The sequence below is a fragment of the Mustela lutreola genome, chromosome 7, assembly GCF_030435805.1.
Source record: "Mustela lutreola isolate mMusLut2 chromosome 7, mMusLut2.pri, whole genome shotgun sequence".
Classification (NCBI taxonomy): Eukaryota; Metazoa; Chordata; class Mammalia; order Carnivora; family Mustelidae; genus Mustela; species Mustela lutreola.
In genome coordinates, this window is record NC_081296.1 from 49,916,783 (window position 1) to 49,937,954 (window position 21,172).

The 21,172-nt window shown below is 45.6% G+C and overlaps 2 protein-coding genes across 6 annotated transcripts in view; one reads left to right on the forward strand and one right to left on the reverse strand.

Annotated features, from left to right (window-relative positions):
* The window catches only part of TLN2 (talin 2), a 424,752-nt gene that overhangs the window by 298,745 nt on the left and 104,835 nt on the right, over positions 1 to 21,172 (forward strand). For all 5 annotated transcript variants that reach the window (XR_009355411.1, XM_059180687.1, XM_059180690.1 and 2 more), the window contains 6 exons: positions 1,069 to 1,197; positions 3,349 to 3,451; positions 14,019 to 14,227; positions 15,313 to 15,432; positions 16,450 to 16,647; positions 18,118 to 18,257. Coding sequence is in view for 4 of the 5 variants with exons in the window: in XM_059180687.1 (XP_059036670.1) it covers positions 1,069 to 1,197; positions 3,349 to 3,451; positions 14,019 to 14,227; positions 15,313 to 15,432; positions 16,450 to 16,647; positions 18,118 to 18,257 (899 nt within the window). In the remaining variant the exon portion in view is untranslated. The remainder of the gene's footprint in view (positions 1 to 1,068; positions 1,198 to 3,348; positions 3,452 to 14,018; positions 14,228 to 15,312; positions 15,433 to 16,449; positions 16,648 to 18,117; positions 18,258 to 21,172) is intronic.
* Positions 5,738 to 6,626, reverse strand: LOC131835891 (ferritin heavy chain-like). The gene has a single exon (XM_059180691.1). It carries the CDS (start codon positions 6,613 to 6,615, stop codon positions 5,857 to 5,859), a length of 759 nt encoding a protein of 252 aa, XP_059036674.1. The 5' UTR covers positions 6,616 to 6,626; the 3' UTR covers positions 5,738 to 5,856.

Sequence of the window (21,172 nt, forward strand, 5' to 3'; positions counted from 1 at the left end):
GACCATCTGCACTGGAATCCCCTGGGAGCATTCAGAATGCAGGTGCCCAGGCCTCACCCCTGAGCAGCTAAGTCAGTGTCTGTGGTCATAGAACCTGAACATCTGCATTTTATGAGTCTCATCAGTAAGCCTTAGGAAGAGTCACACCTCAACTATTTTGAGGCTGTGAGCCTCAAAGTGGGACTCAAGCAAGACTGTCCACTGGATGTAAAAAGATATTAAGGCTTTAAAATATAAGAGTGGAAGCTCTGCTGTTAGACTGCCTGCATGCAAATTCTGGCCTTGCCATCGACTAATTTTTTGTGACCTCAGCAAGTTAATTAACCTCCGTGCCTCAGTTTCTTCACTATATACTATTGGCACATAGCAATCAGTCAGTTAGTATTTACTGCTCTTGTTGTCACTGTTAACTAAAAATAAAGAAAGAAATTATGATTTACCTGTATTTGACATACTGGTCTATAATTTTATACCGATAATTTATTAACATGTATATGGAAGGGGATGTGATCAAAGCATTTGGAGACCAATATCTTAAATGATCAAGAGAATGAAGTAGTTTTCTTAAAACAATTGCTAAGGAAAAGAAAAATCCTTTTTGTGATTTTCAGTATGGAAAGGTAATGGTTTGTAGTCTAGAACTTTGTAGAGACTCAATAAGGTTGATAACAGCTTGCCCCCATAGTCCTGGGTTCATTCGTTCATTCCTTCTTCAGCCACTCACCACATGCTTTTCAAGCCTCTGTGCTAGGTGCTCTCTCTCTCTAGAACCCAGAAACACTGAAGAAGGATTCTCTTAGTCTGAGCGACAGATGCATTGTGGATAAAAATAGCTTCAAGGAGACTTTAAGTATATCCATTTATGAGACATACATAATTGATTATTTAGGGAGGTCAGGACAGACCAAGGTTGATTTTGTTCTATCAGGAAACACATACTCCACTGGCTTCCTGTTGCCAGGGTTGGAGAACCACTGGGAACATCCAGAAAGGCATTGGGTGCATTGCAAAGTACTGGGGACGCTTTTCCCGGGCAGACTGTACACATATTCCCAACTCTGTTGCCAGGCCCATGAAGCCTGTGGTCCTATGGAAATCGATTCAGCACTGAGCACCGTGCAGACACTCAAGAGTGAACTGCAGGACGCCAAGATGGCTGCTGTGGAGAGTCAGCTGAAACCGCTTCCGGGGGAAACGGTAAGGGATGTTAGAGCCTGCTGTGGGTTGGGACTCTGCCTCATGTCAAGATCACGGTGAGGCATTTTTAGAAGCTGGAGTTGGTGGCCCTGAATCACACACATTTTATAGGCAAAGCCCTAGAAGAGCCCCGTTTTTAAGAACTGCGTTGAGGTAAAGATGGCCCGGAAGGGGCCCCTGGTCATGGTTCTGTGTCTTGCTTTACTGGAGGTTGGCTGGGGGTGCACAAGTGTCTGACACTCTTCTTCATAAACAAGACACATCCTCGTGTTCTGATCCCACAGCCTTTTTCTGAGAAGAACGTCCAGCACAGCTGGAGGAACTGGGTTTCAAAGTAGAAGTTCTTGTTTCTGGCTCCAGCTTGTGTCCTCAACCAGCCGTAGACAAGTCTTGTGTCTCCTCTGTGTCTCAGATATTTTATCTATAATACAGATAGCAATGAGGTTATAAAGGTAGACACAGGAAATATTTTCAACAGGCATGATTTGAAAAAACATCGACTTAATGCAAGACAACTGGAAGGGACAACAGCAAAGCGCGCTGGAATCCAGTCCACAATCTAGGGGAATGGTGGGGACAGAGCTCTAATTTGATCATGTTACGGTGCTTCGTGATGCCTGAGTCAGGGTTTTCTTGGCTAAAATTTTACCAGCTCTTCTCATTATTGAATGGTGCTAATAAGTGCCGTCATTTGTTAAATACATCGTACACACTGTGTGTGCCCAAAATCAGTCTAGTTTATCCTGATGGTAACCTTGATGAGTGAGTTTTGTGGATGCCATTTTGCTCTGAGAAAACACAGGTGCCCGGGTAGGTTGTCACTGTTCTGTCCAGTGTCTTCCCACTGATGGTAGAATCAGGGTTTGAATCCAGACCCACAGGACTCCAAAGCCCACGCTCTTGATCCCTCCCTCTGGGCTACTGCTGCTCTTTGGATCCCCTAATGTACCATGGACCAATGGTACTTAGGAAGCCCTCAGAAACTATTTGTTAAACCATGCTCCTGCTAATTGCAAAGATGAAGAAAGGCTCAGAGGAGTTAAGTCACCTAAGGTCACCCAGCTAATGATCAAGTCAGGACTGGCCACAGGGCCGGCAGCATCATGATGTAGTTCATGTGTCCCTTTGTAAGCTCCTGCACTCCAGGGAACCTGAGAGAGGCTGCCCTCACATGATTCTGCCTTTACAGAAACCTGCTGGTCTGTTAGAATGCAAGAAGCCCTGTGTAATTTTTAAGGAAACTGCCCCCAAAAGAATATGTGTGCTGTGTTAGAACGTATTGTTGGCCAGAACATATTGTTGGCTACAGGTTCTTTTATATTTGAAGGCACGGCCTATCCTGGGAAGCGATGTTACGGAGCTAAAAAGTGCACGCATTCTCTGATGCCTTCCTGCACTCTCGTGGTATGCCTGAAGGTTCTGTTCCAAAAGGTTGTCCCTCATCTAGTAATCAAATAATTATCCGTACCCTGAGCCTTCAGTAAGTTTGTTCTCTGAATTATTTATTCAGTTTACAAAGCAAGATTACGTGCTGTTCATAGGAAGCAAGCACTCTGCCCATTTTCATAATCTCATGTACCAGGGAAAACCTCTCTTTCTCTATTGCATTTCCTTCTGGTTAGAACTCCTCGAAGTATAAAGATCAAAATGAACAATGTTAGTGGTCCCACATGCCAGGAAGGCGGTACCGCTGGATGCCTGCCCACTTCCTGCCAAGGCATAATTAATTCTCGCTAAGGATTTGTTGCAGACTTTCTAAATTAGCTTCCAAAGGCATGATGCTAATAGCTACCATTTGTTGAGTACCTACATTGATTCTGAGAACATGCTAAGCTTAAGTATTAGGATCTCTTCAGGAAACCGAGGCCTGGAAAGGTTCGGTAACCTGCCCAGTCTCTGACAGCTAGCATGTGGGGGAAGGAAGCAGAGGGCAGGGGCCTGAACCCAGGTTTGGCAGGGGCCAGAACCCAGGTTTGTTTATTCTCAAGCATGGGCTCTTTCCCCTCCTGTCACCCTACTTACTCTTAGCACCAATGCCATCAGGTGGGGAAAAGCTGAGGACCATGACTTGATGTGCATCATTTGTATGCTAAGATTTAGGTGTCTGTTGCTTTTCTTCTAAGTTGTCTTCCTCCTTGGATATTCTTACAGCTGGAAAAATGCGCTCAAGACCTAGGAAGTACATCCAAGGCAGTGGGCTCGTCCATGGCCCAGCTTCTGACCTGTGCTGCTCAAGGCAATGAGCACTACACAGGTGAGACCCACATCCTTCGTGATGCCCTGTGGCCAGGTGCAGACAGCTGGGGTGGGCGGTGGGGGACAGCAACGGGGGTTCCTTGATTTGGCCATGAACCTAACTTTGTTTTTCAACAGCAGTTACAGATTTTTCAAGCTCTTTCCATGTGCTTGTTACTGGGCTTGAAACTAAGCATATAAAGATGAATAAAATATGAATGCCCCAAATTATTTGTGGATCACCCCATCTAGACTATTAGAAAAAGTAATTACAAACTTTGAGGACTGTCTCTGTATGACTCTTGAAATCTCACTAAAGGAATTGTTTTTAAAAATGTTAAGAAAAAAAGGATGACAACAAATAAGATGCCAGTTAAATTTTCAGAGATGGAAGGAGACAGATAACTGATAACGAATAGAACCAATGAACAAAAACTAAAAAGTCTTCAGGGATAGGGCAGCCGGCAAGAAACAAGCTGACTTGTGCTGCAGAACCTGAGGAGGTTTGAATATTGGAGATACAAGGTACCCATAAGGGCAGGAGACACCTTTAAACAGAAGGCTATATAGAAACAGATTGTGTAATTATCAGCTCTAGGAAAAGCACCAGGTTTATATAAGGAAATGTCTTTCTAATAGGAAGTAGACAGAATAGGAAGCCTATAGCTTCCTAAAATGGAAACAGTGAGAAGATTCATTATAAACCCATTACCTGGAAACAGGAAATGTGTCAGAAGAAAGCTCAAAGAGCTGAGTGGCTCTAGGAAGGGAATGAAATGGGAGAGGTGGTTGCTGATTGTTGCTGTTGTTACACAGTAGTACTGCCTGACTTCTTAAAAAAAAAAAAAGGTATACATTGTTATTGAAGTGTAATAAACATCCAGAAGAGAGAGGTTAAGTCCTAAATGTGTACCTTCCTGAGTTACTATAAATTGAATGCACCCCAGCCACCACCACCAAGATCAAGTGGTGGAACATTATCAGCCTGCTCCCTGCCAGTCATTGTATTTCCTCCTGTCCCCCAGAGGTAAACACCCGTGACTTGTAACAGCACAAGTTGATTTGCCTGTTTTTAACTATGTATGAAATCATGCAAGGTGTGTCCATGTTTTTGAGGCTTTTTCTGGCATTATGATGTGAGATGCGCAGGATGTCAGAAGCTGTTCTTTGCTTTCTGTTGCTTCCTACAATATTTCATTATGTGAATATACCTGTTGGTGACTCTTTGTACCATTGATGGGTAAAGCTATGAATAGTTATTGTACATGCTGTTTAGTGAACGTAAATAAGCATTTTCTAAATAAATACCTAGAGATGGACGTGCTGGGTCCCAGGCTGTGCTAATAACCCAGCTCTGTCCTTCCAGCAGCGTGTGAACGCTCCATTTGATCACATTCTTCTCTCCACTTTCTGTTGTCAGCCAATGTCATTAGCCATTCTGCTGAGTGTGTAATAGTATCATATTATGGTTCTAATTTGTAATTCCCTGATGAGCAATGCAATTGCTCATTTTTTCATGTATTAATTGGCCATTTGGTCATCTCAAAGTGCCTGTTCATGCCTTTTGCTCTTTAAAAAAAAGCAAAAACAAAACAACAACCTTGAGTTATCTTCGTGTTAGTTGGAATTTTCACATGTATGTATTTCTTTTATCTTGAGGCTTACCTTTCACTTTCAAAACTGTTTCTTGATGAATAGATTTTTTTAGAATTTTAAAATATTTCAATTTACATTGTTTTTCCTTTACGGTTGCTAACTTTCTATGTCCTTTTTAAAAATTTTTCCTCTCTAAAATCAAGATATTCTCTTCTGTTACAGTCTAGAAGCTTTGTTGTTTTACTTTCTATATTTAGAACTGTGGTCCGTCTGCATTTGAGTTTTACATATGAGCAAAGAGAGCCCTCACTCTTTTTTCTCTTGGATATCTGTCTGACACAGCACCACTCACTGAAGCCATCATCATTTCCCTAGTGGTCTTCGGTGCTGGTTGGTCCTTAAGTGAAAGCTGTATGCAAATCAGCTTCTGATCTTCCACTTCTTTTCCAGTGATTTGATTGCCTGTCCCTACCATAGTAGCACACTTTGCTGATAACTGAGTTTTATACTAAGTATTAATACTGGTTATATGAGTCCTCTGACTTCATTATTTCTCAAGTAGTGCTGACTCTTCTTACCCCTTTATATTTCCACATAAATTCTACAATCAACCTGGCAGTTTCTACCCCCAAAAAACCCTGTTCATTTTTTTTTTTCTTTTTTTTTTCTTTTTTTTTTTTTTTTGGGTACCAAATTACTTTATTTGAAGGAATGGTACAAATGAAAGAGTTAAGTAGATGTTTTGGTACAACTTATAGAAAAGGTAAGGTAACCCCAACATGCATGCATGGCCTCAGGGACCAGGTGGCTCGGGAGACAGCCTAAGGCTTAGCTCTCACTATCACTGTTTCCCAAGGTGTGCTTGTCAAAGAGATACTCTGCCATGCCAGATTCGGGGGCCCCCATCTTGCGCAGGTTGGTTACGTGGTCACCCAATTCTTTGATGGATTTCACCTGCTCATTCAAGTAGTGAGTCTCAATGAAGTCACACAAATGGGGGTCATTTTTATCAGTGGCCAGTTTGTGCAGTTCCAGTAGTGACTGATTCACACTCTTTTTTAAATGTAATGCACACTCCATTGCATTCAGCCCATTCTCCCAATCATCACGGTCTGGTTTCTTGATATCCTGAAGGAAGATTCGGCCACCTCGTTGGTTCTGCAGCTTCATCAATTTCTCAGCATGTTCCCTCTCCTCATGAGATTGGTGGAGAAAATATTTGGCGAAGTTCTTCAAAGCCACATCATCACGGTCAAAGTAGTAAGACATGGACAGGTAGACGTAAGAGGCGTAGAGCTCCAGGTTGATCTGGCGGTTGATGGCGGCCTCCGAGTCCTGGTGGTAGTTCTGGCGCACCTGCGAAGGGGACGCGGTCGTCATGGCGGCGGCTGAGGAGAGGCGGCGGCGGGCAGCGGCTGCGCGGCGCTGGAGCGGCGACGGGGGGCCTTGGAGCGGTCCGAGGACGCTGTGAGGAGATGGCGGAGGGCTGGCTCTGAGCGGCCGGCCGGGGCGAGGGGACGAGCGCCGGGTTCCGTCCAAGCACTGTTGAAGCAGGAACCCGCGGCGACTCTCGGCGGAGATGTCCATTTTTTTTTTTTTCTTAATTGAAGTTACACTGAATCAGTTTGGGGATAAGTGACATTCTCACATTCTTGAGGCCTCTAATCTGCAAATAGGACATGTCCCTCCACTTACTTAGATTTTCCCTTTACTACTGTTTTATAGTCTTGTGCATATAGTTCTGTGCCTTTATTTTCATTGAATGTGCATGATATATCTTATCCCATTTTCAGTTTTAATGTATGCTTTTATTTAACTTTTATCTTGTGAGCATCATGTAATTGTTTTGCAAAGAGAGGGGTTGTTGATGCAACATCTTTTTTCTTTCAATTTTTTAAAGATTTTATTGAGAGAGAGTGAGAGCACAAGTCAGGGGGAGGGGCAGAGGGCCAAGCAGGCTCCCCACTGAGCAGAGAGCCCAATATGGTGTTCTGTCCTGGGTTTCAGAATCATGACCTGAGCCGAAGGCAAACACTTAACTGCCTGAGCCACCCAGGCACCCCATTAATTTCTTGTTTCAATTGGAGTATTTGTTCCATTTACCTATAATGTAATTACAGATATATTGGGGTTTGAATCTGTCCTTTTACTCTTTGTTTTCTGAATGACTTACCTGTTCTGGGTTCCTTTCTCTCTCTCTCTCCCTCTCTGTCTCTCCTGTCTTCAGATTTGTATGTATCTGTTAAGGTCTGCTTCTTTCTCCTTGATTAGCTTGTTAGTTATATATTCATTGACTAGTCTATGAATTTTCAAAATTTATAGGATTTTTAAAAGTCTAATATAAGTTAGTGTGTTCACCACTTCCTGGACGGTGCAAGAATCTTGGGACACTTTAATTCCTTTTACCTTTCTTTCTGCTCATTCTTTGCATAATCAGAACCCATGAATGATGACAGATATTTTAATCCCCTCCATACAGTCTCCATATCATTTCCTACAGTCAGTATCCATTTAGAGTCACTGCCACATTGACCTTCCCATTGTTCTGTATGCCTGCTCCCTCTCCATGTGCTTCCACCGGGGATTATTTCCTTTGTGCCTTAACTCCCTTCATTTCCTCCAGTGTGACTTTATTGGTAACAAATTCTCTTCATTTTTGTTTGTCTAAAACTGCCTTCGTTTAGCCTTTATCTTTGGTAGATAATTTCACTCATAAAATTTTAAGCTGGCAGTTCTTTTCTGCCAGAACTTTGAAGGTGTTATTCCATTGTCTTCTGACTTCCTTTATTTCTGTTGTGAAGAAAGCCATCAGTCTCCTTTTGGGAAGGTAATTTTTTTTTAATATTTTGAATTTTTAAAAATTTTTAAATTTTTTATTTAAAATCAATCAGCCAACGTATAATATAATACATCATTAGTTTTTGATATAGTGTTCAGTGATCCCTTAGTTGCGTATAACACCCAGTGCTATCACATCACGTGCCATCTTTACTGCCCATAATCCCCGTTAATCTCTTGTTTCAATTGGTGTATTTGTTCCATTTACCTATAATGTAATTACTGATGTATTGGGGTCACCATATATCACCTCATCTCTCCACCCACGCCCTTTTCCACAACCCTGTTTGCCAGAGTCAAGAGTCTCACTGTGGTTTTATTTTTTCCCCCTCTACTAACTTTTGGAATTTTTCAGTCTTTTTTCAAGCAAAGGGCTTAGAGAAATTTTATTGGGTGTTTATCCTGCTGTGGGTTTTTGTACAGCTTGAAAAATGGGACTTGTTGTCTTAGATCAGTTTTAGAAAATTCTCAAGCACCGTATTTTCAAATACTGTCTCTGCCCCATTTTTTTTTCTCTTCTCTGTAGATTCCAGTTACCATAAATGTCAGGTGTTTTCACTGTGAGATGTGTCTCCTAATCTTTCCTGTTACTGGCTCTGATTTCTTTTCTTTGTGCTTTATTCTGAATATTCTCATTTGATTGGTCTGTAGCTCACTCTTCTCTTTAGCCATGTCTTTTCTGCTTTCAGCCTTTTCCGAGTTTTTAATTTGAAATGTCCCATTTTTCAGTTTGAGAATAGCCGTTCGATAGTTTGTTTGCACTTTCCATTCTCTGCTGAAATTTTCTATCTTGCCGTCTAATTTTTCAACTTAGTCATTACAAGTTATTAAAGTCCTGGTTCAGTAATTCTGATATTTGGATCACCTGTGGGCCTATGTCCCCGAACTGTCATTTTTCTACTCTTGTTTTTCAGCTGTTGGTCCTACCTCCTGGTGTTTCTGATATTTTTTAATTTAATTCTAGACTTTGGTATTTTAAACTGAAGAGATAGTGTGAGACTCTGAATTGTGTTTCTTTCCCTATGGAGGATTATTCTTTGTTTCTGGCATGTAGTGAACATCTAGCAGATCCCCATAATATGAGCAGGGACTGGCCTGATGAGCAGGGATTGAGCTGCCTGGAAATTTGCCGTCTATTTCCAGTTGGTTTTTTAGGGCATTTTTGTGTATCCCTTCAGAGCATCTGTAACATTTACCAGGGCCAATCTCTTCCATAGGCTCAGAGCTGTTGCTTTTTAATCCTCCCAGCCCCATGAAATTGCAGGAAATTTTGCTCAGCTTCTAGGCAACAGTTTACGAATGAAGAAGGAGTGCCTTGAGGGGAAAAGCAGCCCTGTACCACCACCCCCGCAATGTCCTTTCTTTCTTTTAAAATCGTAATTCCTCTTAGTGCCTTGGTTTCTCTCCACTGCTGTCAAACAGATGTTTTATATGATTTTTCCAGTGGTTTTAGTTGTGTCTCTGAGGGGAATTGATCTGCATTAAGCTGTTCTGCCGTTACTATAATCAAAGTCCCCTTGGAGTTTTTTTTTTAACTGTGTCTGTTTATTACCTGGAGAATAGAAAGAGTAGGAGCACACACAAAGAGTACTCTGTAGTATAATAGAGTACCTGCAGTAGTAAGACTTTTATGCTAGTGGAGAGTAAGGGAAACCATCAGGAGTGAACTGGCCCCCTGATCAGGGTTGTAAGGATTGTTCAGCACTTATTTAGCATTCAAGGAGAAGGAAACGTATTCATAAATTCTTATAAAGCAGAGGGTACATGAAAAGTATGTTTCAAAACGCTCTACACATTTCTGGAATCTTGCCGGCTCTGGTGCAGCTCATGAAATGGACTCTTGAAATGGACTCATGAAGGAAGACCACAGGCTGCATCCTCTGACACCGATAACACCCAGGATGACAGACTGTCTAGTCTGTGTGTGAAAAACGGCCTCGAAATAGCACCGCTTTGTCTTGGCGGGTGCTGAATGGGTGTTTGGGAAAGTGGAGCAGTGTATATGGAGTCCCAAAGGTAAGAGGAAAGAAGGCTGACCAAGTGACTGGGGGAGGCTTCAGGTTAGAGGCAAGCAGGTGAGGAGTAAGAAGTGAAGGCCGGAAAGGGAGGCTGGGCCAGATCCTAAAGAACCTCCTAACTTCTGCTTAAATCATTAAAAACCTCACCTAAGATCATGTGAAAATAGTGAAGAGTTTTCATCGATGGACATGGTTTAGTTTTTCTTTTAGCTAGGTTGCCTTTCCTCTCGTACGCAATAACTTGGAGGGAGGCAAAGTTGGAGGCAGGCAGACCAGCGTGAAGGCTGTTGCCATCATCAATATGAGAGATGGGTGTGGCCTATGGCAGAAGTGAAGAGATAAATTAAAGCGAGACCTCAAAGCTCTTGGGCTTTAGCTTACGCTGGTCAGGAACTGACCAGAATGGGAGTAAGGAAAGCAACATGGACAACGCTAGACGTGTGTGAATCACCATGGCGGAAACACGGGGCCATGGGCAGGTGTGGCAGTGGCTGGAGTTTAGGGATGCTAAGTTCAGCTGTAAATGCGTTCAGCTAGAAGCATCTGGAGGAGTCCCAAGTCCAGATGCCCATTAGGTAGCTAGAAATTGGCCTCTGGAACTCATGGGAGAAGTCTGGGAGGGAGATAACAATTTTTAAATGTTTAATGTGATACTAATAATTGAAACTGTGGAAGTATGGGTGAGTTTGCCTAGGGGGAATGATAAAGTAAGAAGAAGTTTATCAGATATAACCCTGCAGAACCCTAATATTCAATGAGAAGAAGGAGGTCTTTGCAGGAAGTGAGAACATACAGCCTTGGAGAAGATTAAGGAAACCAAGAGAGAGGAGTATCTCTAGAGTCAGAGAGGTGGTTGCTGCCCAGAAAGTTGCCGAAGAGAGGGACTTAGGAAGCATCCATTGGCTTTGGGAAAAACAGAATCACTCTTTGCTTGTTGAAGGCAGCAGGCATGTTGGAAAATGGATGGGAAGCAAAGAGAGCGCGCATGTGTGGGCAGCCTCTCCCGGGTCTCAGCTCCCTCATCCTCAAATGAGGTATGTGGGATATTCAGGAATACACCTGAGCTGCCCACTGGCTGGATTCTAACACAGATGTGTTTTTGTTTGGCCGGGACAGTATTCAAAGTACATTTCTGCGGAGCTGACAGTTGTACGTAGACCCCTTTTCAGATCCTGTGCGACAGATTAAAAACCTACATCATACCAGGTTTTTATCCTTGGGATTTTGCCACATGGGCTAGTGCCATCCACACACAACCTACGTGAATGCCAGTCAGCAGTAACTACCACTACAAAGCATTGCACTACGTCACTTATCACTGGTGGATCTTCCTAAGGCTCTGTTCCTGAACTGATTTAAAATCCAGATAGCAAGAATACTGTGAAAGCAATCTGTGTCTTCAAAGGATTGTGGTTATTGCCACAGCGATCTGCTTTTGAGTTCCCCACAGGCAGTTCTGGCTTTATAGTACACCCTGAACTGCAGGAACATTTTCTCCCGGAGGATGGTGTTTGCTGGGAGACCCGACCCCTGGTGAGTGTCATCACTACCATTGAGAAGTCGCTCTGAACTGAGCCTTGGGCAGCCGTAGATGGTCATTGGGCTCCCCAGCCTCTCATCGTCTGTTTCACTCCTTTGATGGTGCAGCTTCCTCTTTTTTGGAAACCCGATGCCTCCAAAGAGGATCCTTGAGATGCCTTGAGATCCTCAGCAGAAAACACGTGGGATAGATCAACCTAAGGTTTTGGCACTCAGCTCCTCTGGTTTCCGCCTTTTTAAAAAATTGTCTGGGTCTATGAAATGTTTTTCAGTAAATGATTTTTGCGTACACATGACTCACCTAATTGTGTTTGATAACCATTTTATTCCTTCAAAGTCATACACAACTCAAACAGAAATGGACTCAGGAGACTGTCTAATAAATGGAAAGGCAAGAGGAGATGTCTCGAAATCACAGCCTAGAATTTTCAACAGTCAGAGCAGTGATCTCAGCCTCTCCTAAAACCTGTGGGACCCGGATGCCCTGGAGGGAAAAGGCAGCAGTCTGGGCCACACAGCTCATCAGCAGCAAAGCCAGAGCTAGACGAGATCTTAACCACATCTGGTGTCTTTCTGAGCAAGGGCATCTTTCAACCCTATGCCAGAAGCTTAAACATAAAAAGGAACTGACTGCTCTACCTAGCTTGTTTTTCTCTTTCACCTTCGCTTTATTTATTTCTGTGTTTTCTCTTCTGGGCTTGCCCTTTGCCATAAAAATCACTTTGTGTAAAATTCTCCCATACTGCGTGCTCCATCCAGAAGTGCCATGGGATGAATGGTAGATTGGCAGCTTTGTTATTTGCCTTGATTAGATTGTAGAGTTTTGTGCCAGCTGTGTGACTTCCTGAATATTGACAGATTAGCAAGTCTGCAACACTGCAAAGTTGTCTTGTTTTGTGGATCTGGGGCCTTTTGCATTATTGTATTATGGTGCCCTGTCCTCGGAAAGGAGGGGACCACCTGCTGCATCTGTGCTGACTTGGCAGAAACAACGACTGATCAGAGGTGGCCCCAGGGGCACCCAGATGCCATCCAGCTGAAGTCTTGAGACAGGAGTCCCCTCAAAGCTGAGTGAGCAAGACATCAATGGGTCATTTTCACTTAAGATGGTGTATGTTCTAACCAGAGTCCCTCACAGTTCTCTACCCCCATAGAGACTGATCCAGAAGTTCAGAATCTCCAGATCTAGCTCTCACATTGCCTCTGAAAGTGTGTCATGGACAGGACAAACCCATCTGTGAAGCAGTCAGTGGGATGCACTTGAAGGTGGGCTCCTCGGCGTTTTTCAGGGTATTCAGATTCCCTTGTTACAGGCTCTGGTGTTTTTAGTCTTCACCCTCTTCTTGGGTATGCCAAGCTCTAGGTGCTGTGTACGAAGGTGCATGTTCATTCTATGGGAGGTGGTGCTCTATAAGAACTAGTTTCTATTCACAGTGTATCACCAAATCCCATCATCCTTAGCCTTGAAGTTAAGGCTGAACAGCCACTTCACAGAGGAGGCTATCCAATGGCCACGAAGTGTCTGAAAATGTGATCCCCTTCATTATCCCTTAGAGATAGCAGAGCTAAACCTCAATGGCACACCCGCCAGAATGGCTACGGTAAGAATTGCTGTAAGAAATCTGACAGCAGCTAGTTTAGGCTGAGATGTAGAGCCACTGGAATGCTCCTACATTGCTGGGGGCGTGTATAATGGTAAAACCATTCTAAAAAGGCTTTGTCGTGTCCTCTAGAGCTGAAGATCAACTTACTCTGTGACACAGCAGTTCAGCTCCTAAGTTTCTATCCAGAAAAATGATTCCATCTGGCCACCTACATGCATGTAAAGAACTCTCTTAGTCGCTTTATTCGTAATAACCCTGAAACACAAAACAGCCCACATGTGCATCAGCGGAAGAGCAGGTAAACAGATGGTGACTTGTATCGTGAAATACGATGTAGCAAGAAAGAGGAATGAATGTAACAACATGGATGAAACTCCTAAAGTTCTGGTAGCAAAAGAAACCAGACAAAGAAGAACACATACTTGTGGTTCCATCAAGAAGGAATTGAAGAACTGGTAAAACTAGTCTACAGGAATTGAGGCTGCAACAGTGCTTGCTTCTGGCGTGAGGGGTTCTTGCCAGAGGAAGGACGCAGGCAATGGAACTGCTCTGACGCCATCTGGTTGGTGGTGACGTGCTCGCAGATGTGTAAAAATGCCCCGAGCTGCCCATGTGGACTGCTTGCTTTCTTGTCTAGAAGTCATGACCCAATAACAACAATTGGGAAGGGACATGCATCTGAAAGATTCATCTGGGTCCTTGATCCCATGCGCTTTGGTGTTTTAGGCCTGTGGCATGCAGGGCGAGGGGAGCCTGAGCAAAATCCCTTTCAGCCTGGCACTTGCTTTCCCCCATCTCTTAGATTGGCCTACAGCCAGTGGTATAGGCTACTCCTTGGAAAAGCCTAGCAATTCAGATTTTAGAAGAAGCCCCACCGACTGTCCGAGGGTGCTCTCCTTTCTAGGAAGCTATGGTCTAGAGGCTGATTTTCAAGTAGAGTATGACTTCTAGGTAGAATCTAACGGAAGGTGTGGTGGGCTTTCATTTCCAGGGGTGGCTGCCAGAGAGACAGCCCAGGCTCTGAAGACGCTGGCCCAGGCTGCCCGCGGCGTGGCCGCGTCTACGAGTGACCCTGCAGCTGCACATGCCATGCTAGATTCTGCACGGGACGTCATGGAAGGCTCTGCCATGCTCATTCAAGAAGCCAAGCAGGCCCTGATTGCACCTGGGGATGCTGAGAGTCAGCAGAGACTAGCCCAGGTGAGGCCCAGAACAGCACTTGTGGTTATTGCTAAGTGGTAGTGTTGGCAGGCTCTCTCCTGGGCACTTTCCGTGGTGTGCACATTGTTCAGTCAGTGGGAGTTTTCAAAACCTCCCAAAGTACTGTACCTTTGGAGGCTGTACACGACCTCCACTTTGGTAATTCTTGCCCAGTACCGCCGATAATAGAAGATCTGCTTGACTGAGTCAACAGATAGTATGGAGGCTGGCGGGGTGGGGGGCACTGCGGTTGAAATCTGTCCTTGGCATTTTGGGAGCCAGGAGGCAGCATATCTGTTGGGGGCCCGTGTATGCTTCAGTATATTCTTCTCTCTAGTCTGGGAGGTGAGGTAGATAGTAGACTTAGTCTGGCCACTTAAAGTTGTACACTTGCTCTACTGCCTCTTCGGATGGGTCTTTGCCAACCTGATGAAGTGAGTGGGCTAGAGACCATCTAGGCGAAGTTCTAAACAGGAAGCTGGGAAGGAGATGGTCTAGGTAAAGGGAATGACACAGCCCACTTCCGAAGACCTTCCCCTTCCCCTGAGTGCAAACAGCGAGCCCTCACCCATCCCAGAGAGGCAGCATGTCGGCAAGTCCAAGTTGGTCTGGAAGCACTCAGAGTGTCCCTCCTGCTCTGGGGCGGGCTGTGTTCTGGGGTGGTGGCCCCGGAGTGTCACAGAGAGGATCACATCTGAGACCCTTGAGACCCAAAGAACTCAGCCCTGCGGGGCTCTCAGGAAGGGAGCTCTTTCTGTTTCTCTTGGTGGTGGCCCTCTTTGTCTTAGAACCTGGCATAACATAGGAGACTTCTGTATTTGAGTCACAGAATGGTGACTTAGCCTGGTGCCGGATGCACATAAGACGTCCTGTGTCACCGTGTCAGCCCCTTTGCCGAGGCAGGATGTTAACTGCCATGAGAGGCCTCGGTGAGGTGATTTAGTGGTAAACAGTGTCAGCTGGATGCTGGCAGATAATTTCCCGATGCTTTTCAGCTCCGTGCACTGTCCCTGCTGGCTCCCCACACGTCTGCAGCAGTGTTTGCACGGAAAGGGCTCTCTCATGCAGCTTTTCTCCCTCTGCAGGTGGCCAAAGCCGTCTCTCACTCCTTGAATAACTGCGTGAATTGTCTCCCAGGACAGAAGGATGTAGACGTGGCCTTGAAGAGCATTGGCGAGTCCAGCAAGAAGCTGCTTGTGGACTCGGTGAGAGGCTGAGCAGTGAGAAGGGGTGCCTGGGGGGTTGGGCTCACCTTCGGTGTGAGTGGAGGGAGAGCCTTCTCCCCTCTGTGGGATCTCTGAGCAGCTAACCTCTGTCTCAGGAGTCTCGTTTCGCTTCCCAGTTTGCCTTTCCTTGTTCGGCGTTGCCATCAGCAAAGTTCCCAGGTGGGGCTTTAAAAGTTTACTTTTTCTCTGGGTCCTTGTTGCTGTGTGCTCTCCAGCCAGCCCAGTGAAAACAGGAAAGGTGGGTGTGTGATCCTCTGACTTCTTATCAGGACATCGCCAAGGGTGATAGTAAGGTGGTGGAGGGTATGTGTGTTCAAGACGTTTGAGACAGTGAGCAGTCTCAGGAGGCTGCTCGCTCATGGAGCCTGTTCCCTGTTCTGTGCACCCCTTTCGGGGGCAGGGGGAGGGTGGCTTGGGCTCATCCATTTCTTCTCTGCCGGGTGACTGGCACATACCAGGTCTGCAAGCAGTGTATGTGCTGTGACTAACAAGCAGGAACAAATAGTCATAGTTCCACCAGTGACACTTCTGATCCTCACAAAAGCTGTGAGCAACAGCTACTAATAAAATTGGTGGCTATTTGTGTGAAAGAATAGGATTTGAAGTTTAATAGCATCTGCCTATTAGTTCTAGAAAGCTAAACCTTTGAGAGGCTCCATCCAAAATGGAGAGGTGGTTCAGAACCTGCATCCTGGAGCCAGACTGCCCGGGTGTGAACCCTGGCTATGCCACTGAGGGGACCACAGACCCTGAGGAAGACCACTTTTAGATCCCCTGTGTCTAGCATTGAAGAGCTTAGTAAATTTCAGTGAATGAAATAATGTCTATATGATCAAGGTCAGACTTAACATAGGTGGGCTCAGACCACACAGAGTCTTTTAGTCTAGATGACTCAGAAAGGCAGCCCTGGAGAGGCTTTGCCTCCGCAGAGCCTTCCTTCATTCCTACAATGCAAAGTGAAAGTTCTTATGGGGGTGCCTTTTCTCCCCACTGCAGTTACCTCCCAGCACAAAGCCTTTCCAAGAAGCCCAGAGTGAGCTGAACCAAGCTGCGGCTGATCTGAACCAGTCTGCGGGGGAAGTGGTCCATGCCACCCGGGGCCAGAGTGGAGAGCTGGCCGCAGCCTCTGGCAAGTTCAGTGATGATTTCGATGAATTCCTGGATGCTGGCATTGAGATGGCAGGCCAGGCTCAGGTGAGTGCGGCAGTGGCTGCCTGGAGTGGACCTTTTCCTGTCTCTTCTGGTGGACTGTCCTCCCTGGAGGCCCGTTGGGCAAACAGACACAGGGAACCTGTCAGCAGGTCACACCATTGCATTCTGTTTGCTGCTTAAAAAGCTCTGTGAACTCACAGGCCTGGCATTCCTAAAGACGCAATTAGCTTATGTGTGAAATGGTTCTTAGAGATAAGGGATAACCTCCCACGATCATCCAGCAGGATTCATGGTTTACTTAAGCTTTTCAGAGGGAGGGCAGCTCTGTGTCCTATATTTCATATGTGGTATAATATTGTTTAAAAAAACATGTGTTTGAGCTTCACTGGGCCCATGGGAGGGGGCTGTGTCTAATACCAAGTGTCAAATGCTTAAAAATTACCTCTTTGAGGGGCACCTGAGTGGCTCAGTCAGTTACGTGTCTGCTTTTTTTTTTTTTTTTAAAGATTTTATTTATTTATTTGACAGAGAGAGATCACAGGTAGGTAGAGAGGCAGGCAGAGAGAGAGAGAGGGAGGGAGAAGCAAGCAGGCTCCCTGCTGAGCAGAGAGCTCGATGCGGGACTCGATCCCAGGACCCTGAGATCATGATCTGAGCCGAAGGCAGCGGCTTAACCCACTGAGACACCCAGGCACCCCTACGTGTCTGCTTTTAGCTCGGGTCATGATCCCGGGGGTCCTGGGATTGAGCCCTGCATCAGGCTCCCTCCTCTATGCGGATCCTGCTTCTCCCTCTCCCTCTGCTGCTCCCCTGTTTGTGATCTCTCTCTGATAAATAAATAAAATCATTTTTAAAAAATTACCTCCTTGAGATGAACAGATAAAGCCCTTGTTTAGAATAAGGGAACATGACTGGTCTGGTGGCAGCCTACAGAGCTGTTTTTTCTGGAGCCCCTGTGAACTCCCTAAAGGAGATACCCAGGGTGTCTCTGGCTGTATTATCTACACATGGTTGTTTCTCAGGCAGAAAGTCAACCAGGTGAGAAATGTGTCTTTCCCTGAGTCGGAACTTCTGGGGTGCAGTTGGCTCTGAGTAGCCAGACAGTGCCGGGCGTTTGTGCCAGGCTGGGATGTAGGAGCTCCTTGACAACTCCAGCATTGTTGAGCGAGATGCTGGAATCCTGGCCCCGTCTGTGCACTGATGTGCGGGGGCTCTCTCCCCCTCCTTCTACTTCCCTCCCCCACTCTTATTGCATGCACTTGTGAGATAGCACAGCTCTTGGCTGACCCGCTCGGGGATGGATGTCTGTCCTGTTGCGGGCATCTTGGTGTGGGTATTTGTTTGGGGAAGGGTAGACCTGGGGCAGTGTGTCGACCTGCTGGGCATCTGCAGACTTAATGCGGTCTCTGTAGGTAACTTGCTCCTGTATTGAGATGCTTCTCCCGGCTCTCTGAATGCTGCCCGGGAGAAATGGACAGTCCCTAATTACTTGGCCTCCTTTCAACTTTGCAGACGAAAGAAGACCAGATCCAAGTGATAGGCAACCTCAAGAATATCTCTATGGCGTCCAGCAAGCTATTGCTCGCTGCCAAGTCTCTCTCGGTAGATCCCGGAGCCCCCAATGCCAAAAATCTCCTGGCAGCTGCTGCAAGGTAAGAGCGGAACAAAACGTGCTTTCATGTGTGGTTAAATAACGTCCGTGTTTGAGAGACAGGCCTGACATCCTGCCGCTCTGGCTGAGCAGAGACGTGGGGCTGTCTTTATATTGTTGAGAGGCAGAGGGGCGACTCTGGCATTTCATTAAACTGGCTTATCCTCACGTGCTTTCCCGTGAAAGATGTTTTCTGTCTTCTCTCACTGCCTTTCAGCTTGCTTAGACTTAAAGCCCCTGTTGATTTATAAACACGGTGGCTTACATAGATGTTTTTAAAGGAGTGTTCTGTCTTAACCATGATGAAAGTAATATGTGCTCCTTGGAAAAAATCAGAAAATACTAAAAAGCATTAAAAAACAAAACCAAAAACAGCCCCACAACATCCAACGCGCCGTTCAACGTTTCTTGGGCACTGACTTGGTGCCTGGCATCAAGGCTAACAAGATGAATTTAAACTTATTCCATTTGTTACATACAGAAGGGCCCCCGTTTATGATGAATGGGTGTAGGGGTGGGAGTCAACTGTTTTGGGAAATATATTAGAACGGGAATCTGAGTTTGGGGTGGTGCCAGTATCTTTCCCGCTCTTTTCACCCAGGAAAGCAGTGAATACAAGACAATGTCTGCTTCAGGACCGCTGCGGCAATTTAGTTCAATAACCAGTGACCGAATGCTGGTCCGCAGAGAAACTGCAGTGAGAGCCTGGGAAGATATTGTATTAGCAAACCCACATTCACTTTCCTGAACCAAGAGGGCCTGTAGGGTGTTTGGTGTTTCTCTAGTGCTGTGGGCTTGTTTTCTTAGCATTCTTTGACATCACTTTGTATGTAGGAAGGTTAACAGCAGGAAGAGAGGATGTGCAGGCAATTAGGATATGTAGCATAATTGGAAACCTTTTCAAAATGCGCAGATTAGTAATTTTTAAAATGCATAGCTTGAGTTTGACTTTGCAATTTTTTTAACTTAATTTTGCTTGGTTGCTTGTGTATTTGTTTTTTCAGGTCTTTTTCTCTCCTGGGTGCTCAATGGTTGTCTTTTTGAGTTCAGAGTGAGCAGAGCTGGATTCTAGTCCAAGCTTTAATGTTTGACACTCTTGGTTCCGTTGGTTGGATTGCTCAACTTGTCTCAACTTTCCCATCTGCAAAATGGGGCTTGTCCTACATCATCCTTGAGTTCTAAGTTCTTGTTAGTTCTCAGTAATATAAGATATCGTCATGCTTATGGTTAAATCTGGTCTCTGGTCCCCTCTTGGCCAGTTGTGCTTTATTTGTTTGTTTGTTTATTGCCTGTGGTGGTGGGGGATGGAATTAGATCATTTCAGAGCAAGTCCCTTGAAAACCCTTGAGTTTCTGTAGTTATTCCCAGGTGTATATACTTCAGCTTCAAACAGTAACGAGAGCCACTTGGATATTGGGAAAATCCCTTCCAATCTCCCTGCCTCCATCTTCTGCTTTGTGACTGTGCCAGTGAGTGGGTGCCCCTGTGAGGGGTGGGGGCTGAGGAGGGAAGCATGATGTCTTCTCTGTTGAGCAGCTGTTTCTCATATAAAACCCTCTTTTTTTTTTTAATTTTTTATTTTTTATAAACATATATTTTTATCCCCAGGGGTACAGGTCTGTGAATCACCAGGTTTACACACTTCACAGCACTCACCAAAGCACATACCCTCCTCAATGTCCATAATCCCACCCCCTTCTCCCAACCCCCCTCCCCCCAGCAACCCTCAGTTTGTTTTGTGAGATTAAGAGTCACTTATGGTAAAATCCTCTCTTGATTTTCTTTTTCCTACAAAGAGCCTTTGGATAGGGCAACTGATGTTTCCAGGTATCTGAACTCAGATGTTTTTCATTATCTTCAATTTTTTGCATCATTTCAAAATTACAGTTTCCAACTTAGAACGCACTGTTCACTCTCTTCAATCATGGACAAAGGGGAGAGTGCAAATTGGCCTTTTGCAAGATAGGTAAGAAAGGAAACACGGGCCCTCAAGGGTTATGGCTGGAGTCTTGGCTCTGTGGGTGTCTGACGGCCCCCTGGTGGTGACATGGAGGAAGGGGCCTGGAGACGAGGTGATGATGCTTTCTTTGCCTCTGTCCTGGCTTTCAGCTGACAGGAGTTGCCTGTGCTTAAAAATCATCCCAGGAAATGATTGTCTCGGGATGGAACTGTTGCCAGAAGATGCCGGCACATTCTCCTTGGCTTCTTGGCACATGTCAGGAAGCTTTGCTCCTTGAGGTGGTTTCCCAGTAGAAGCTCAGGCCAGGTCAAGTGAGTCAGGTGAGCTGTTCTTTGGAGGCAAAGCTCTGCACAGCGGGGGTTCATTCATTCATTCACCAGATTTTTGCCACATGCCTGAAATGGGCTGGGTCTGGCACTTGGTGCTGGGCAGGTGCACACTGTGATAGGCCAGGGCTGGCCCTTCGGAGTGAGGGCAAGGAACACACCCACACCCACACACACACACACACACACACACACACACACACACAGCATACTCCCCTCGTTCCATCTGGAAACTGCAGCAGCTGTGCATGTGAGCGCCCTTGGCGTTGAGCAGCTGGGATCTGACTGCCGTTGTCCTGATCTTTAGTCCCACTGCCCTCCCTATTCCTGGGACAGCCCAGCCCTGCCTCTGTTTTATGTGGCTGTCCCCAAAGGCCCACAGATGCCATTGTGGGGACCTAGACTCAGATCGGTGCAGGCCTGCCCTGCTCTTACGTCTGCAGACTTAAATCCTTTGTTCTTGATGGTCAACATGATTCTTCCTGCTTTGAGAAAAAAGACTGATCTCTGGAAAAGCAGCATTTCTGCTTCGGAGAAGCATTCTGCATCGGAGCCCAGGTCCATGAGGAGTCCAGTCCTTTGGTTTCTGATGCTGAGTGGGGACGAAGTCATTTTCCGTTCAGTGCCCAG